At 41.1% G+C, this 16247-nt stretch overlaps 1 protein-coding gene and 1 pseudogene across 2 annotated transcripts in view; one reads left to right on the top strand and one right to left on the bottom strand.

Annotated features, from left to right (window-relative positions):
• Anxa4 (annexin A4) overlaps positions 1-16247 on the bottom strand; it is a 129654-nt gene that overhangs the window by 6220 nt on the left and 107187 nt on the right. For both annotated transcript variants that reach the window (XM_010609671.3, XM_010609670.3), the window contains exons 4-12: positions 15326-15420; positions 12382-12495; positions 11261-11351; positions 9813-9892; positions 7710-7766; positions 5736-5829; positions 3059-3154; positions 2284-2342; positions 946-1068 (exon numbers count right to left, since the gene is read on the bottom strand). In XM_010609671.3, the coding sequence (XP_010607973.1) occupies positions 946-1068; positions 2284-2342; positions 3059-3154; positions 5736-5829; positions 7710-7766; positions 9813-9892; positions 11261-11351; positions 12382-12495; positions 15326-15420 (809 nt within the window). The remainder of the gene's footprint in view (positions 1-945; positions 1069-2283; positions 2343-3058; positions 3155-5735; positions 5830-7709; positions 7767-9812; positions 9893-11260; positions 11352-12381; positions 12496-15325; positions 15421-16247) is intronic.
• LOC104852145 lies at positions 13685-14316 on the top strand (annotated as a pseudogene).

Below are 16247 nucleotides of genomic sequence, written 5' to 3'. Positions count from 1 at the left end.
AAGATGTGGTTTTTCTATAAAATGAAATACTACTCAGCCATAAAGAATGAGAAATTAGATTCATTCATAGGAAAATGGATACATATGGAAGATATACTCCTAAGTGAAATAAATAAGTCATACATATGTAAATACTGAATAGTTTCTCTGGTGTGAACAAACTGTAATAGTACATAAGATCCTAATGAGATAATTGACCATGAGAAATAGGAAGAAAAGGGCTAAAGGTGTAGGGAAAGTGGGAAGGGTAGGGGAAAGGTAATAAGGGAAAGGAAAAAAATAGGAGAAAATGAAAAAATGGAAATAAAATGCTTGTAAATGGGAAGGGGAGGAGGGGGTGAAGGGAGGGCAGGGACAAGGGGAAAAAGTGAGAACCAAGACCTGTCATGTAAAGGTACAAGATCCTAATGATAAATGTAACTGTACTGTATACCTAAAATGTACCAATAAACTCAATGGGGGGGGAGCAAAATCCCACTAATGAGGGGTTTTGAGAATGTGAATCATTTCTCATCCCTCCTGTGCCATTTTAGGATTCCTAATGTCTGGTACCAGGTAAAGAATAGCAGTCCAGAAAAACCAAAATGTTTTCCCACATTTCCAGCAGACATCAGCTGGCACTGCATGGGATTTTGAATCCAGCTGCTTCTTTCATCATTATTAGGTAGTCATGGAAACTGTGCTCTTAAAAGTATTCAATAGAATGTGATATTTCTCTGTCTGGAGTAAAAATGAAATCATTTTTGTATTTGAGAAGGCAAACATTCCCAGCTTATAACCACCACAGATTTAAAGATCTGTGCGGAAGGAGACTGGAAATTCCTGAAGTAGAGGACCATCTCTGCAGGGGTGATAGATGCCAGGCAGGAGGGGACCAGAAAGGCCAAATGCTGAGCCCCGTTTCATGGGTGCTTCCCTCATGAGGGCAAGTTTGCTGTGACCCACCTTGATGAATGAGTACAGAGACTTTCCATAGAGCCTCTTGAAGTTTTCCCGGATGTCCACCATGTCAATCTCTGCTCGGGAAACCATCACTCTGATAAGGGTGTTGTCATCGGTGCCCAATCCCTGAGGAAGAAAGCAAGATGTCTGTATGAGAAAGGCTGACTGTCTTTCAGAGTGCTCTTCCTCAGTTTAGTAAGGCAAGATGTAGAGCAACTCTTCTGATGGTATCTTTTCCTCTACAGCCTTGGATGCCTGAAGAATATCTTTGCTCTTTGCCATAGGCTTCAAGGCTCTCCTCGGCTTACTTTTCTAACACTGTATTCTGCCCAGAAGACACTGCTTTGTCTTCTAGAGACATGCCTGGTACGGTCTGGCTGGCCTGCCTCACCCCCTTCCATGGAAAGCTTCCCTGAAGCTCCTGCTCAAATACTCTTAGCTTTCTGTTTCAGTTCTGTTTTGTGTGCTTGGAAATGAACAAAGGCCTCACACCTGTACTCTACCACTGGGCTACATCTCCAGCCTCCATTTTTAAAAAAATATATATTCTTTGTGGATCCCACACTCCCCTAAAAAAGACAACAAATACTGAACTCTTTCCTCTGTGTTTCCATAATATCTGAATCCTCAACCACGGTCTTATAGTCTATCACATTTTTGGTGTTTGCTCATGCCTATTTTCCCTAGAAGGCTCGACAGTCTATGAGAACAAGGTCTACATTTTGATCTTTCCTGAATCTCTCATAGTTCCCCTGCCTGGGTGTTTGCAGAATAGAAACCAGGTAGGAGGATGGGCTCTGCAGCTAGACACATTTGCGTCTTTGCTTCACTATTTCTCACTGAGCATCCTGCGCAAATTGTATGTCCTCGCTCTGCCTCAGTTTCTGCATCTGTAAAATGGGGAGTTATAATAATATCTGCCCCATCCCCAAATAAGAGTATCATAGAACTGTTTTAAGGATAAAATTAACCAATACATATAAAACATTAGGAACCTTGATCCACACATCATAAGTACTCAATAAATATCACTCAGTGAGGCAAGAGGATCTCAAGTTCTAGCCCAGACTGGGTAACCTAGTGAGATATCAAGACCTTGTTTCAAAATAAAAAATTTGAAAACACGGATGCGATATAACTCAGTAGAAAGGTCCTGAGTTCAATCCCCAGTATGACCAAAAATAAAAATTAGCTTAGTATTATTATTAGCAGCACTTAGCAAAACAAATGGTAAAGTAAATTGGATATTTCAGCTGAAGGTTGGGTAGAGGGTATTAGCAAACTAAGAAGATAGATACAGATAAATCAAATACTCAGATGCTAAAAAATGAGGCCATTTACCTTCATAGATTTATAAAGCCTTTCAGCAAAATATGCGGATTTGTTCCTCATGCATTTTACTGTCAAGAAAAAAGATTAAAGATTATAGCAAAGACCTATGAGAAAAGTCAGAATCCCCTCTGTTTCTACAAAGTATCAAGGAAAAACAAAGTATCAAGAATATCTCTTGATTGCTTTGCCAAATTTTAGCATACAATATTTCATGAGCATAAATTATATTGTAGGCATTTTCTCAGATGGAAAGTATCCTTAATTTATCATGTTCCTACAGAAGTAATTTATAAAGGTCATCAAAGAAAAGGGAGATATATAATTTCACAAATGATTACATGTCTGCTATGAGAGACAGTTATTAGTCCTAACCAGTGAGACTTGCAAAATGCAGCTAGTATACTATTATCTTCCTCATATAATGAGCTATAAAAGCATAGAAGATATAAAAAATAAGGCACAGTAGCAACCAAGTTGTATATAATATTTCTTTTTTAAAATTCTGGAACATTAGCCAGACATCGCAGCATGTGCCTGTAGTTCTCAGTTACTTGGGAGGCTGAGGGAGGAGGATCACTTGAGACCACAAGTTCAAGATCAGCCTGGGGAACATAGTGAGACCTCATATGAAAAACCATCACCAACAAAAAATCCTGGAACATAGGTGATTTAAGCAACTCTGATCTCTGAAAATCAGAATTCTAGACCCCTTAACAACAAACTGATAATACAGAGGAAAGTCAATGACATTTGCTTCTCTGTTCCCCATTCGCTACCAGCTTACCTATAGCTAGCAGAGCATCTTCAAAGCTACCAGATGTTTCAGATTTGATACTCTGTTCAATATCCTTCTGTGATATCCTTTTGTATTCATCAAACACTACAAATAACAAAATGGCATTATCAATAATATAAAAACATAGAAGAAACTAAAATTTATGGACAGAATGAGCATCTTTTTACTACTTTACACTGTTCTTGGGCATATTTCAAGAGTGCAGTAACTAGCAATGTGACTGAGATACAGAAGGATATTATGGCCCAACAGAATGGGCCAGAGGCAAGGAGGAAAGAGAATTGTGATGCTTCAAGGGCACCAGGTAAGTTCCTTGTCTTATCTGGAACACTGCTTCCTTACAAATAAAATGGAGACATTCTCTGGAGATACTTGCTTTCTTTTCTCCTTGTTCCTTTAATAAGCACAATGTGTCTTTTTGCAACTTTGGCCTCAGCAGTCATCTGTGTGTTCAGCTTCCTTTTGGCTCATCAAATCTAAAGCAAATCAGCTTCTTCAAAACTGAGTCACATTTGATAACAGCCAGTTTGTATCTTTTAATAGACTTTAACATAATTAAATTTCTGTTGCTTTTTTTGCCAAGTATTTTTTACTGTGATGGAATATGTTCCCCTCTCTTGCTATTAGCTTCTTAGAAGAAATATCTATTTTGGCTATCTCCTTACCATTTTCTCCTCTGGAATGCTGTCTTACCTCAATCAAGGGGATTCTCATGGTTTGTTCATGAAGGGACACCCATATCCAACAACATACCTCATAACCTCTAACAAACAAGTGAGCAATTCACCCAGTCAGGCTTGCCTTCCTGGGAATTTTAAACTGAGCAGATTATGGGGATGGCCCAAACCATGGAGCCACCTTTACCTTCAATGAACATAAAAATCACCTGGGAAGCTGGGTGTGGTGGTGCACACCTGTGATCCCAGCACTCAGGAGACTGAGGCAGGAGGATCCCCATGAGATTGAGGCCACCATCAGCTACATAGTGACTTTAAGGCTGGCCTCAACTATATAGTGAGACCTTGTCTCAAAAAAAAAAAAAATCATGTAGGAAACCTGTCAAACTTCTGTGTGTCACTCCCAGAGATTCTACTTCAGACAATCTGAAGTAGGGGTGCAAAAGTTCGACTTTTTTGTGGTAGGGACAGAATTCAGGACCTCACCCAGGTGGGCAATGCTACATACCTAACCCAAAAATCAGCATTTTAAAGTGGAGACCAGACATCAGTCAGCAAACTCTGCCTTAGAAATAAAATCCATGACTTGCTTCTAGGGAGATGCTGAAAACTGCCTTGATTTTTGTTCTTCAACTCGAAGTGACTTAACTTTCCTTTCAATTTGATGTGTTTTTCATTTTCTCTCTTTTCCCATGACATATTATTTCCTCTTTTCTTACTTGATTTGGAGTCAGTGTATATTGCTTGAAATCAAATCGACACACTCTCTAAGCCTCAGTTTTCTCCACTGTCATTTGGGGGAAATAATGACTACTCACTGGGATGCTGCAAGAAACAATGCTTAGGATTTGCTTAACATCACATCTAGAAGTTAGAAAATTATTGAAAGAATGATAGCTAAGAATATTCACCACTATTGTTGGTTCTAAGAATATTATGAAATTTTCTTTATCCAAACAATGCTTAAAACATTTTCTCTCTGTGGCTTACAAGTAGATATTTTATAACGGACTATTGATTTGTGCCTAGGAAGTGAAAATTCTTACTGAGACTGCAGTTATGGGAATGTGCCACTAGGGGGATTTGTGCTTTTTTTTGGAATCAGGCAAGGGAAGACAAAGCAAGAAAGCAATAAAGATTTGGCCACTAGTTCGTCTGCTGGTAGCCCGTGGTATTTATTAATAAAAGCAATCGATTTTCTTTTTGTCCCTGTGGAATAGCTGAAATAATTAAAACTTTAAAATGTGTTGCACTTTTCAATTACTTTATGTTTTCAATTTGGCAATCTCATTCCTCTCAAATTTCCCACAAGCTTTGTAAATCTCTGTGTGTGACAAGTGTATGGTGGATTCATAAAATTATGATGTACAAAAAGACCTAAAGAGTTTGTATAAAATTTGAAATATTATATTAAATCTTTATTTCTGTGTACAAGAATAATATAAGCCTGAAACAAATTTTCTACAATCGTATAGTGTCTTTTTCTCCAGAGAAGTTAGAAGCAAATTACTAAGTTTAGAATTACCAGAAACAGACTGGAAACACCACACACAGGAAATAAAATCTGAAATTATCTAATCTTCATCTAATTCAACGTAACTGAAGAAATCACTTCTATTAGCTTCATAGTTTGGATGTCAAAGAGGAATAAATATCAACTAACATTACTAATTTATTGTTTCCTGGTGTACTGAAGACTTTTTTAGAATTATAACTAAATGAAAATGGAAGTATTAGGGTTGCTTTAAAAACAAATCATTATGAGAGTAGGTTTCCCACCAAACTTTTATGAATACATTTTAGTTATTCGAAATTAATTTTTCAGAAATGATCCCTACATCACTGGACTCATACATTCCATGGTAAGCATTGAAGGCAGTTCAGTATAGTCAGTTTTCTGCTCCAAGAAAAGAGGGAAATTTATTATGGGCAGTATACTTTTCACTGTCTTTGAAATAGTTTCTTTAGGAAGTGAGGTAAGTGCCTACCATGCAACAGGTGATTTCGATTCCGGGAACAGAGGACAGTTAGAAATTTCACTTCATCGGTTCCCCATTTCTTCTCTCCAGCCTCATACAAGTCCTGAAGCCAAGCAGAGCACAAGTTTAGATCAAAGTTTAAATATGCCAGGACATACACAAATATTTCCAGAACTTCAAAGAGCTGACTTGCTTAGTTTTATTTTGTTGGCTGGAAAGGAAAACACACATGCACACATAACAGAGGGTTCTTGACTTACACTTGGTTGCCTTTGATTTTTCAGCTTTACAATGGTGAGAAAATGATGCATGGTGTTAGTAGGAGCCATACTTCGATTTTTTTTTTTTTTTGGTACCAGGATCGAACTCGGGCCCTTGTGCTTATGAGACAGGTGGCAGAACCACTGGTCCAAATCCCTGGCCCCTATACTTCAAATTTTGATCTTTTCCCAGCCTATCTATATGCAGTGTGATATTTTTATTACAATATGTGTGGTGGGCATAGGGAAGCCACTACTTCTGGTCAGTCCCTAAATTGTGCGGATAAAAAAATCTTACACCTTACAGTGTACTGTGTTGCTAAGCAGAATGTTTAGCAGGTTTGGTGTAATAAATGCATCTTCAACTTACAAGGGCTTTATTGGGACATAATCTTACTGTAAGTCAAGGGGCATCTGTCTATCTATCTATCTATCATCTCTCCATACTACTGATTCTGCTTATTGAAAACTCCTAATATGTTGTTTCAATTAATAAAGCATGAAAGCATGCCCAGGAGCAGCGGAACAACTAGAGTCCCAGCTACTTGGGAGGCTCATTTGAGTCCCAAGTTTGATACCAGCCTGAAAACATAGCAAGACTTTGTCTCAAAAAAAAATATATATATATGTATATGCAGAAGAGATTCTGCACTTTCTGAGGCTGGGATATAAACAGCTGCTCTTGGTTTGACAGGAATGCATGCTCCTGGGGTGCTTAAAATTCCGGTGCCTAAGCCACATACATACTCCCTTCCTTCTAATGGAAGCAACAGCTTATTTTCTGCATAAACAGTGGTTCATAAGTCACACACTGAGTGGAACCAGTCCCTCCCTATGGTTGTATATTGGTTAAGAATGCAAGCGTAAATCTCAGTTCTTCCATTCACTATCTGTCTGAACTTGACAGAGAACTTTTCTCTGAGTCTCTGTTTCCTTGTCTGTAAAATGGGGACAGCAGTACTTACTTAACTCACAGGGTTACTGCAAGAATTCCATGAGGTACTGAATATAAAATCTTAGGACAGTATTTGGTACCCACTTTTGCGAGATATTATTTTATTATTATTATTATATAGTATTTTATTGCAGTACTAGAGATTGAATCCAGGGGTGCTCTATCACAGAATTACATCCCCAAATGTTTTTATTTTTTATTCTGAGACAGGGTCTTGCTAAGTTGCCAGGTTGGTCTTAAACTTGCGATCTGTCTGCCTCAGCTTCCCAAGTACCTGGGATTATAGGCATGCTGCAGCACACCTGGCTTATGAGTTATTATTATTAGTGTTATCTGGCTACAGGGATTAGTACAGGAAAAACTTCCACGGTTGGGTACAACCATCTCTTGGGATCGGTAGTAATTTTACCCCACAGGGTGTATGCTGTGCCAAGCTATTTTACACAAATCGTACTGAATGTTCTCTGTGGGGGAGAAAAAAATGCACAGCAAACAGAAAAAAGGCACCACCCTACAGAAGGTACCCTAAGCTCACCACACAATTATTCCATTATCAAGAAGTTTGGGACCCAGAAGTAGAAGCAGAATGGTGCTTAGTGCTGGCCCCAGGAACCCCTGTAAGACACCTGCTATTGAAGGTTTTCTGTGGAAATCTCTTTGCAACACCCAGCCTGGCTAACATGCTTTGAAGTAGGAAAGGCTGCCCACCAGGGAGGGCAGTCTGACTAACATGGAAAGAAATGAAGAAGGAGCTGCTGTTCTACCAACCTGTGCATCCTGTCTCATGAGCCCATCGTCCAGGTAATTCCCTGGATCCCTGCCACCCTGAGGACGAGAAAAATCAAGAGAGTAAAAAAGGGTGTCCATGAAGATTTGGGGCACTGTTAAGACAGAAGGCCTGGGAACCCAAGGACATGGTAATGAGATAAAAATGCCACAGGGGTGTGACTTTGGGCCTTAGGGAAGCAGGACAATAGTCCTCTCAAAGTGCTCACATGGTTACCATGGCTCTGAGCTGTACCTGGAGGACACTGCCAGCAGAGCACAAGCCACACTGTGACCCCTGACATGCCTGGGTCTCTGCCTTTGGGAGGGGTGGGAGAGTCACTGCTCCCACCACTGCCCCCTCCCCAGTATTGCAGCTTCCTAGCGGGCGCACCTTCCAAACTGGCCAGAAAGGGGTTGGAACATGGGAGTGTCAAGACAATCTGAGCCTGCTACGGGACCTGAGGAACCCATGAAACCCCCTCCTTGCCCAGCAGTGGCTGTAACTTAGGGAAGGCAGAGCTGAGGCCTCAGAGGAATACTGAAGAGTGACAGACAGGCTACTTTCTTCTGGTTTGCTATTTTTATTGTGTACTGCCCAATATTCTGTGGTGTAGGCATGGTTCATCAGGGTAGTAATATAGGAGGAAAGGAAAACTGGGAAGGAAATAAGAGAAACATGCAGGCATTATTTAAGTGAATGACAGAGACAGGGTGACAATGGGCGACATCTCCAGGTTTCTGCTCTGGACACAGGCAGAGCAGCAGTAATAACAGACACAGCAGGGCAAGAGGAAGAGCTGGCTCAGGGAGAGAAGTTTAGGTTTAGTTTAGCAGCAATTTAAAGTAATGGCAGGTTAAGCCCTGAGAATACAGGTCTTACGCCCCAGGAGGGAAGTCAGGGCCATAGCGGGGGGTCACACGGAGTGTCTTGAACATTGTACTCTCTTTTCTGGTAGTCCTCTTTCCACCCTCACCCGGTCCTGCTCTGCTTTAGTTCTCATACGGAACCCTGACGAAGCTCCCTACCTGGCTTCCCAGTCCTCAGTTCCTTGCACTGCCCTTCACACGTATTATCATCACATCCCTCTTTGGAAAATACAGTTCCAACCACCTGACTCTCATCATCACCGCTGTTCCCAAACCTGTGGTGGCTCCCTACTACTCTCCAATTAAAGTACAAACCCTTACCATTAGTTCTCATACGGAACCCTGACGAAGCTCCCTACCTGGCTTCCCAGTCCTCAGTTCCTTGCACTGCCCTTCACACGTATTATCATCACATCCCTCTTTGGAAAATACAGTTCCAACCACCTGACTCTCATCATCACCGCTGTTCCCAAACCTGTGGTGGCTCCCTACTACTCTCCAATTAAAGTACAAACCCTTACCACATAGAATCCATCCTCTTTGGAAAATACAGTTCCAACCACCTGACTCTCATCATCACCCGCTGTTCCCAAACCTGTGGTGGCTCCCTACTACTCTCCAATTAAAGTACAAACCCTTACCACATAGAATCCCAGTTTATCCTTCCAGCTTGCTTCAAAATTACCATTCTGCCTGTTCAGCCAAGTGTTCCCCCAACACACCCCGTTTCCCTCCTTCTCGCCTCGTTCTTGCTGTTCTTCCTGCCTGGAATGTGCCCACCCACATCTCAGCTTCTTGGAATCCTGCAATTCTCCAAGTAGCCTCTGAACCAGCATCTCTACCATGAGGCTTTTGCTTTGTTTCTACAACCATAGTCTCTCCTCCAATCTTCCTCTTGCTATGCGCTCTCCTTGAGGACTGAATCTTTTCATGCCTTCTAGCACCTTGTGTGTCTGATATGTTTCCTTACGATAATATAAACCCTGAAAGCACAGGAACCCCCAGTGAGTCATCTGCATGACTGGAGTAGGGGTCCTTGGCAGGTATTAGGGACTTGTGAGTACTGAACAAATGGGTATATGCCACTAGTCAGGGGCTCTGTAGAGGAAATCAGGTAAAAGAACAGAGAAGCCCAAGACTGCCGAAAGGATGAGAGAGGCTGGTGAGGGGGTGAACAGTGAGCATTTCAACAAAACCCATCCTCTGTCAGAAGCAGGGACCGAGGCAGTGACTCACAGCTGACAGAGACACCAGCACTCTCTGGAACATGAACGAAGTGTCAGAGCAAATGTCATCTTCAAGGCTCCGTCCATATTCTAGCAAGGAAGTGGAATTAGTTACATCAGCATGCAGTCTTGCCCACCTCTGTGTCACCCTCCAGTACGTTCTGTCCCTCCACATTTGCTGCAGCAGGTCACGCTAGACTTTCCCTCGTACACAGTTTTCCAAAAACTAAACTCAAGATAGTTTAACTTGTCACTACAGTGGGAACCGGAGATTCCTGTCCCTGAAGATGTGAGGCTGAGAAGAGGCCCAACCCTCCCTCTGGTTCCCATTGTCCAGCCTCTGCTCTGAAAGTGGCCGAATGGCCAGTGTGGTGTCAAAGGAGACAATGAGGGCAGTGCCTCCTGAGAGGGATTCTGGGAGGTCTTGTGAGGAGCTCCAGTCTCCTCCGCCTTGGAGAAACCTGCAGGCAGAAGTAGGGGTCCGGGTGCTGAGTCCAAGCCCCCAAGGGGTGAATCTCTCATCCTGAACACTGACCACCATATTGTATTGTTTTCTTTCTACAAAAGCAATACATGTTGACTATAGAAAACTTGGTGGGGGAGAAAACTTAGGGGAAAAATAAGTAAAATGAGGGGATAAAATTCTGCCGTAGTCTAATCACTCAGAAATACCGATAACAAATCACTGATAACATTTTGTGAATATCTTTTTTCATTTTTCTCTATTGTTTTTTCTTTTGAAAGAAAGGGATCTTAGTATACTATTTTTGACTTGTTCTTTTCACTTACCTATATACCATACTATTTAGGGTAACAGTAATTTTTTGTAATATAAGTTTTAATGACTACTAATTCATTGTGATTATATAATAAATTGTTTAGCCAACCTAATACCATTGGACATTTTTAGCTAATATAAACAATGCCAAATAAACACTATGGAATCTAAACATTTGGACAGTTTTTTGTTCTAAGGGAAAAAAGGCAATGTTTTTTTTTATTTTTTTTGTAAGCTTCTTTATACATATCATTCTCTGGAGGATTTTAAGAAGGGATGAGTGGCTATAATTTTGATAAGGCTGGAGGACACATGGGCCATTCTGGAGGTAAAAAATTGGGCCAGACAGCCCTTCCAGGGCCTCCCTCGAAATCCTAAGAATCACTGGTTGATGCCAGCATGTTGAACAAGCGCCTTTGGTTCTTTGCTTGGTTATAAGAAACCACTTTCCCACTGAAGGGTACTAAAACACTGCACTGGGCAGCCTTAGCAGAGTGGTGTCTTCCCCTAAGAATCCTACAGAAGCCAACATTTGCCTACACTGGGATCTGCCTCAAGAAGAGCTCGGTGCTAAGGAGCCCTTGTCATCAGCGTATCTAGAAAGTAGATCACCATCTGCTGCTAAGCTTGTGCTCAAATCGCAGCGAAACCTCAGCTGGGACACTGGGCCTGTTACGTACTCTGCTGGTAGATCTGTTTGATGTGCCGGATCTCCTCAGGGGTCCGGGAGGCCAGGATCTCAATCAGGCAGCCCTCATCTGTGCCGGCTCCCTGCACAGGAAACCAGAGGAGAGGCATGTAAATCAGTGTGTCAGGCTGATATACATTTTTATGTTTTTCTGTAGCAGTTCAAAAAGTTTTTTTAAATTGAGTTCCAGATACAGAAGGAATATAGCCACAAATCTAGGGAGGTTAAAGACAACCCACTGGGTCCTACCAATAGGATTTGTTAACTTTTAACTATCCTTCCCCAAATCCAATGTTTACCATAAACATTATTAGTTATAACAAAGACTTAGAGACTGTTTAACCTGTGTGGCTTACTGTGCCAGGTTCAGTAGAGTTTCTGTGCTTTGGGGACTTAATCTTTCCATGACCTCTTTTGTTCTCTTCATATGAAGAGCAGAATGCTCTGGCAAAGACTTTTTGCCTCTTTGCTTTCTCAGAGCCTAGCTCAGAGCCTTCCACAACGCTGAGCCATTATTAGTGAGTCTGAGGAGGTTGACTGCACTTACAGGTCATGCTTGAGTCACTGAAAATCAGCTGACCCCAGCTGGGGCCCAGGGAATGACTGACTGGTCACGTGGAAGGGCCTTGCCTGTAAGGAACTCTTCTGCCAGTTCTACACTGACAGCATATCGGAAGCCCCCAAGGGGGCAGTCATAAAGTAACTAACACAACAAGAAAGTGACTGGAACCACACCAAAAGCACAATTATAAACACGCCTGCTGGCGTGTAGCTCAGCCACAGAGCACATGCTTAGCCGCACGAGTGAGGCTCTGGTCCCACACAGACAGCTAGAATCACTCCTCACTGAGCCACAGGAGCAAATGATTCCGTAATCTTTTGGAAAACAATTTTTAAATTACAGTGGCTAGAAAGTCTCCCAGTTGTCATCATGAGATCATGCGTGGAAAGCCTTTTTCCTGTACATTCTAAGGAACAACCTTGCTTTCCACCCTCAGAAGGGCTTTTGAGGCGATTGTTGAGGATATAATTGACACTGGCAAAACAAAGCAAACATCGCTTTCCTCAGTGTTTGTGCCAACTGCTCTCCGGGCAGAGGGGAGGAACACACACCTTCATGGCCCTTCGCAGCTCCTGCACATCATACAGCACGGTGGGTGTCATCATCCCTATGACCACCTGCTCAAAGTTGCCACTCAGTTCAGATTTCAAGTCATCTAACAGCTCCTATAACAACAAAAGAAAGCAGCCTTCTTAAACATCTACAATCACCTGAAGAAATCATTCCCCAAGTGCAGTCCATGGAGGTCTGGGGTCTCCAGGATGCTTCCAGGCCATAGGCAAGGTCCAGCGATCTTCACAATAGCAGTAAGACATTTGCCTTTTTACTGTTCCTGTCAAAGTGTAGAGTGGAGTTTTCCTAAAGTTACTCAACATATCTGTGCATATTTATAACTAGATAAAAAGCTATTAATTGAAATATTTCCTACTTCTTCAACTACATTTCTGTACAAGACCAGATTCTTTTCATATATCTCAAAACAACACACACAAAAAAATCGCTACAAATGTGTTTATGTGGCAGTCAGGACACCAAATCCTAAGACAGCCTATGTGAAACAAACTGGATTTAAATATTTGGGTCAGTTTAGTGAGTCTTCATTAGCCTCACCTGAAGTTTAGAAGGGCAACAGTTGAGTCCACACACAACAAAGACCCTTGGAGGACTTAAGAGGGAAGAGGGAAGGGCTTAAGATTGAAGCTTGAATCTTTGAATCAACAGCTACTGGAATCATTTCTCGACCTATGGTATAGTGAGGAATATCAATGTGATTTTTAAAAAAAATTCAAAAAATATTTTCATCTTTTCTCAGATATGGTGGTACACCATATACTGGCACTCTCCCACCTGGGAGGCCGAGGATTTCCATGAGTATAAGGTCAGCCTCGGCTACATGATGAGTTCAAGACTAGGAGGGAATACATAGCAAGACTCTGTCTCAAAAAATTATTTTTACTGACATATAGTACATATTTATGGAGTATAGGGTGACATTTCAACATCTGTGCACAACGTATAATGATCAGATCGGGATAACTGGTATATCCATCATCTCAGCCACTGATCATTTCCTTGTGTTGGGAATATCACAAATCTTCTTCAGAAGCTTTTTTGAAACAGTCAAGTAATTGCTGTCAATTACTTATCTTTGCCTGCTACAGAACATTGGCAGTTATTCCTCCTTATTCAACGAGTCCCTGTTTCCAACCTCTTCACCCTCCGACTCCACACTCTCCCCAGGTAAGCACTGTTTCCAGGAACACCTGAAAACAAGACAAAGGGCCTCTGCCTGCTCCTCTTCCCCTCCACCAGTTTCCTTCTCCTATTGCCACCAACCCACGCAAGTTGGATTCAATGGCAGCTCTCAGCCCCAGAGTTGTGATTAGGGATGACAAAACAGGCTATGACCTGATTTATTATGTATAGTAACCCCTTTGCCAAGGATTTGGAAAGGTGTTTATTCCTCGTAGACTAAATACAGACAGGACTGAAAGTCTTGCCCGAGATGTGATGGAGACGGGAGCCATCACACTATAGAAATCTGTTCTCAAGAAAGGCTATAAAGTCTTTGCTGACCTTCTGGATTACATTAAAGCACTAAATAGAAACTGTGATAAATTCATTCCTATGGCAAAAGTTTTATCAGACTCCAGAGCTACTACAATGACCAGTCAACAGAGGACATAAAAGTAAGGGGTGGAGATGAGCTCTGGATTTTAACTGGAAAGAATGCTGTGATTGTTGAGGATATAATTGCCACTGGCAAAACAATGCACACATTGCTTTCCTTAGTCAAGCAGTACAGTCCAAAGATGGTCAAGGTCACAAGAGTGTGAAAAGCACCCCTTGAGGTGTTGGATATTAGGCCAGATTTTGGTGGATTTGAAATTCCAGACCAGGTTGTTATTAACTATAATGACTACTTCAGAGATCTGAATCATGTTTGTGTCATTAGTGAAACTGGAAAAGTCAAATACAAAGCCTAAGATGAGAGTTCAAACTGAGTCAAGAAACTTTGGGAGTCCCATTGATATTGCCAGCAAAATTATCAGATGTTCCAGTTTTGTGACCATCTGCTTAGCAAAGCTTTCTGCACAAACCTTCTAAGGATTTCATGTTTTATATCTTAGAAATGTCAGTTGTTGCATTCCTAAACTTTAAATTTGCACTCTGAGCCTATAGACTACCAGTTCCCATTGGGTAGATTGCTTAGCTTGTGAACGGAAAAAAAAAATCTCATAAACCATGTCACTATTAAATGAGAATATTGAAATTGTATCAATAAGACACATTTAAAGAGAGAAATATTAGTTTTTAATTGTTCCTTTTTTTTGAGATAGGATGTTGCTATGTACTTCATTCTGGCCTTGAACTCACTGTGTAGCCCAGGCTGGCCTCAATCTCACAGTGATCCTCCTGCCTCAGCCTCCTGAGTGCTGGGATTACGCACGTGCACCACCATGCCTGGTCTTTAATTGGTATTTCAATTTTTATATATTCAGGTAGGAACAGAAGTGATTGAGTATTTTTCATTATGTCACTATATGTTTAGAAAAGCAAGAAGCAGTTGGTTTTCAGTGACACCACTTAAGAGGTTTTGATCAGTTGGGAAAAAAAACCTGTTTCAGTGGTGTTGCCTCTTTTTCCCCACTGATTCAAGATTATTGCCCATTAATCTTTGTCAACAGTTTTTTTTTTTTTCTCATTGAGTTTATTGGTACATTTTAGGTATACAGCACAGTTACATTCATTATTGGGATCTTGTACCTTTACATGACCGGTCTGGGTTCTCATTTTTTCCCTTTGTCCCTGCCCTCCCTTACCAGTTTTTTTTTTTAATGCAGATAAATAAATTAAAACAATCAGAAACAAGACAAAAGATACATCTTTTAAAACACAGGACCACCATAGGCATCTTGTTCTAAGGGAGGCGCTACTTGCCTGGTGCCTGACAAGTCCCTGTCACCTGCACTGAGCAGGTGATGCTGTACCTACCCTGCCGATGGTGGTCTTGTAGGCCGTCCTGATTTCCTGGCGCTGGGCGGTGTTGCGATAGGCCAGGACATTGATGATGGCATCTTCATCAGTACCTGGGGGTATGGTAGAGAAAATGAGTAACTTTGCTTTGAGAGAGGAGTGGGAAAGTGTGTTCTCAGTGCACAACTGCGTTAACCCAATGCTGAAAGCTTGCTAAGAAAGGAGGATATGTTTATTTTATTGGAAAATAATTTGAATCTTAGCTTCCCCTTTAGATAGTAAAATAATTAATTTCTCTAAGCATCGGTTTTCTTATCTATAAATTGTGAATGATCATAGTACTCACCCTCACTGGGATGTTGCAAGTGGTAGACAAAATAGTTAAAGAATTACTTAGCCCAAAGCCCAGCACTTACTTAACATTCAATAAATGTTGGCTGGGATAGTTCTTTTTCCTCTCTTCTGGAATTCTTTTCATATCCTCTGTATCTTGTACCTTCTGCACAGTTACCTTTTCCCTCTTTATTATATTCTTTAAGTTTTGAAGCAACTCCAAATTGTCCTCTAATTCACTGATTTAGCATTTTGTAGAATTTAAACTGGCTGCTCAGTGTTTTAAGTATACTTTAAAATTCTAATTGTGTTTCTGATTTTCAAGCTATCTTCCCCATAATTTCCATTTTCAAACTATTTTTCCCATTTCCCTTTTTACACTATCAAAACCTTAAGTCAGGGTTATAAGTTGGAAATGTCCCAAATTTTGCTTGCCTGTTGCTTGCCGCACCTTTTACAAGGGGAGTTTTCACTGGCTTTTCTAATTTGTCCCTCATCTCTTTAGCAGCTGGATATTCAAGTACATTTGGTGAATTTTCTGTTTTCTCATTTTTTATGCTGTATGAAAAGTTGTGATGTGTTACAGGAGGGATTCTACTAAAATACT

The sequence above is a fragment of the Fukomys damarensis genome, unplaced genomic scaffold, assembly GCF_012274545.1.
Source record: "Fukomys damarensis isolate Sample0158 unplaced genomic scaffold, DMR_v1.0_HiC HiC_scaffold_2, whole genome shotgun sequence".
Classification (NCBI taxonomy): Eukaryota; Metazoa; Chordata; class Mammalia; order Rodentia; family Bathyergidae; genus Fukomys; species Fukomys damarensis.
The sequence above is the reverse complement of the archived record's forward strand: the minus strand, read 5'-3'. Positions and strand labels throughout refer to the sequence as shown.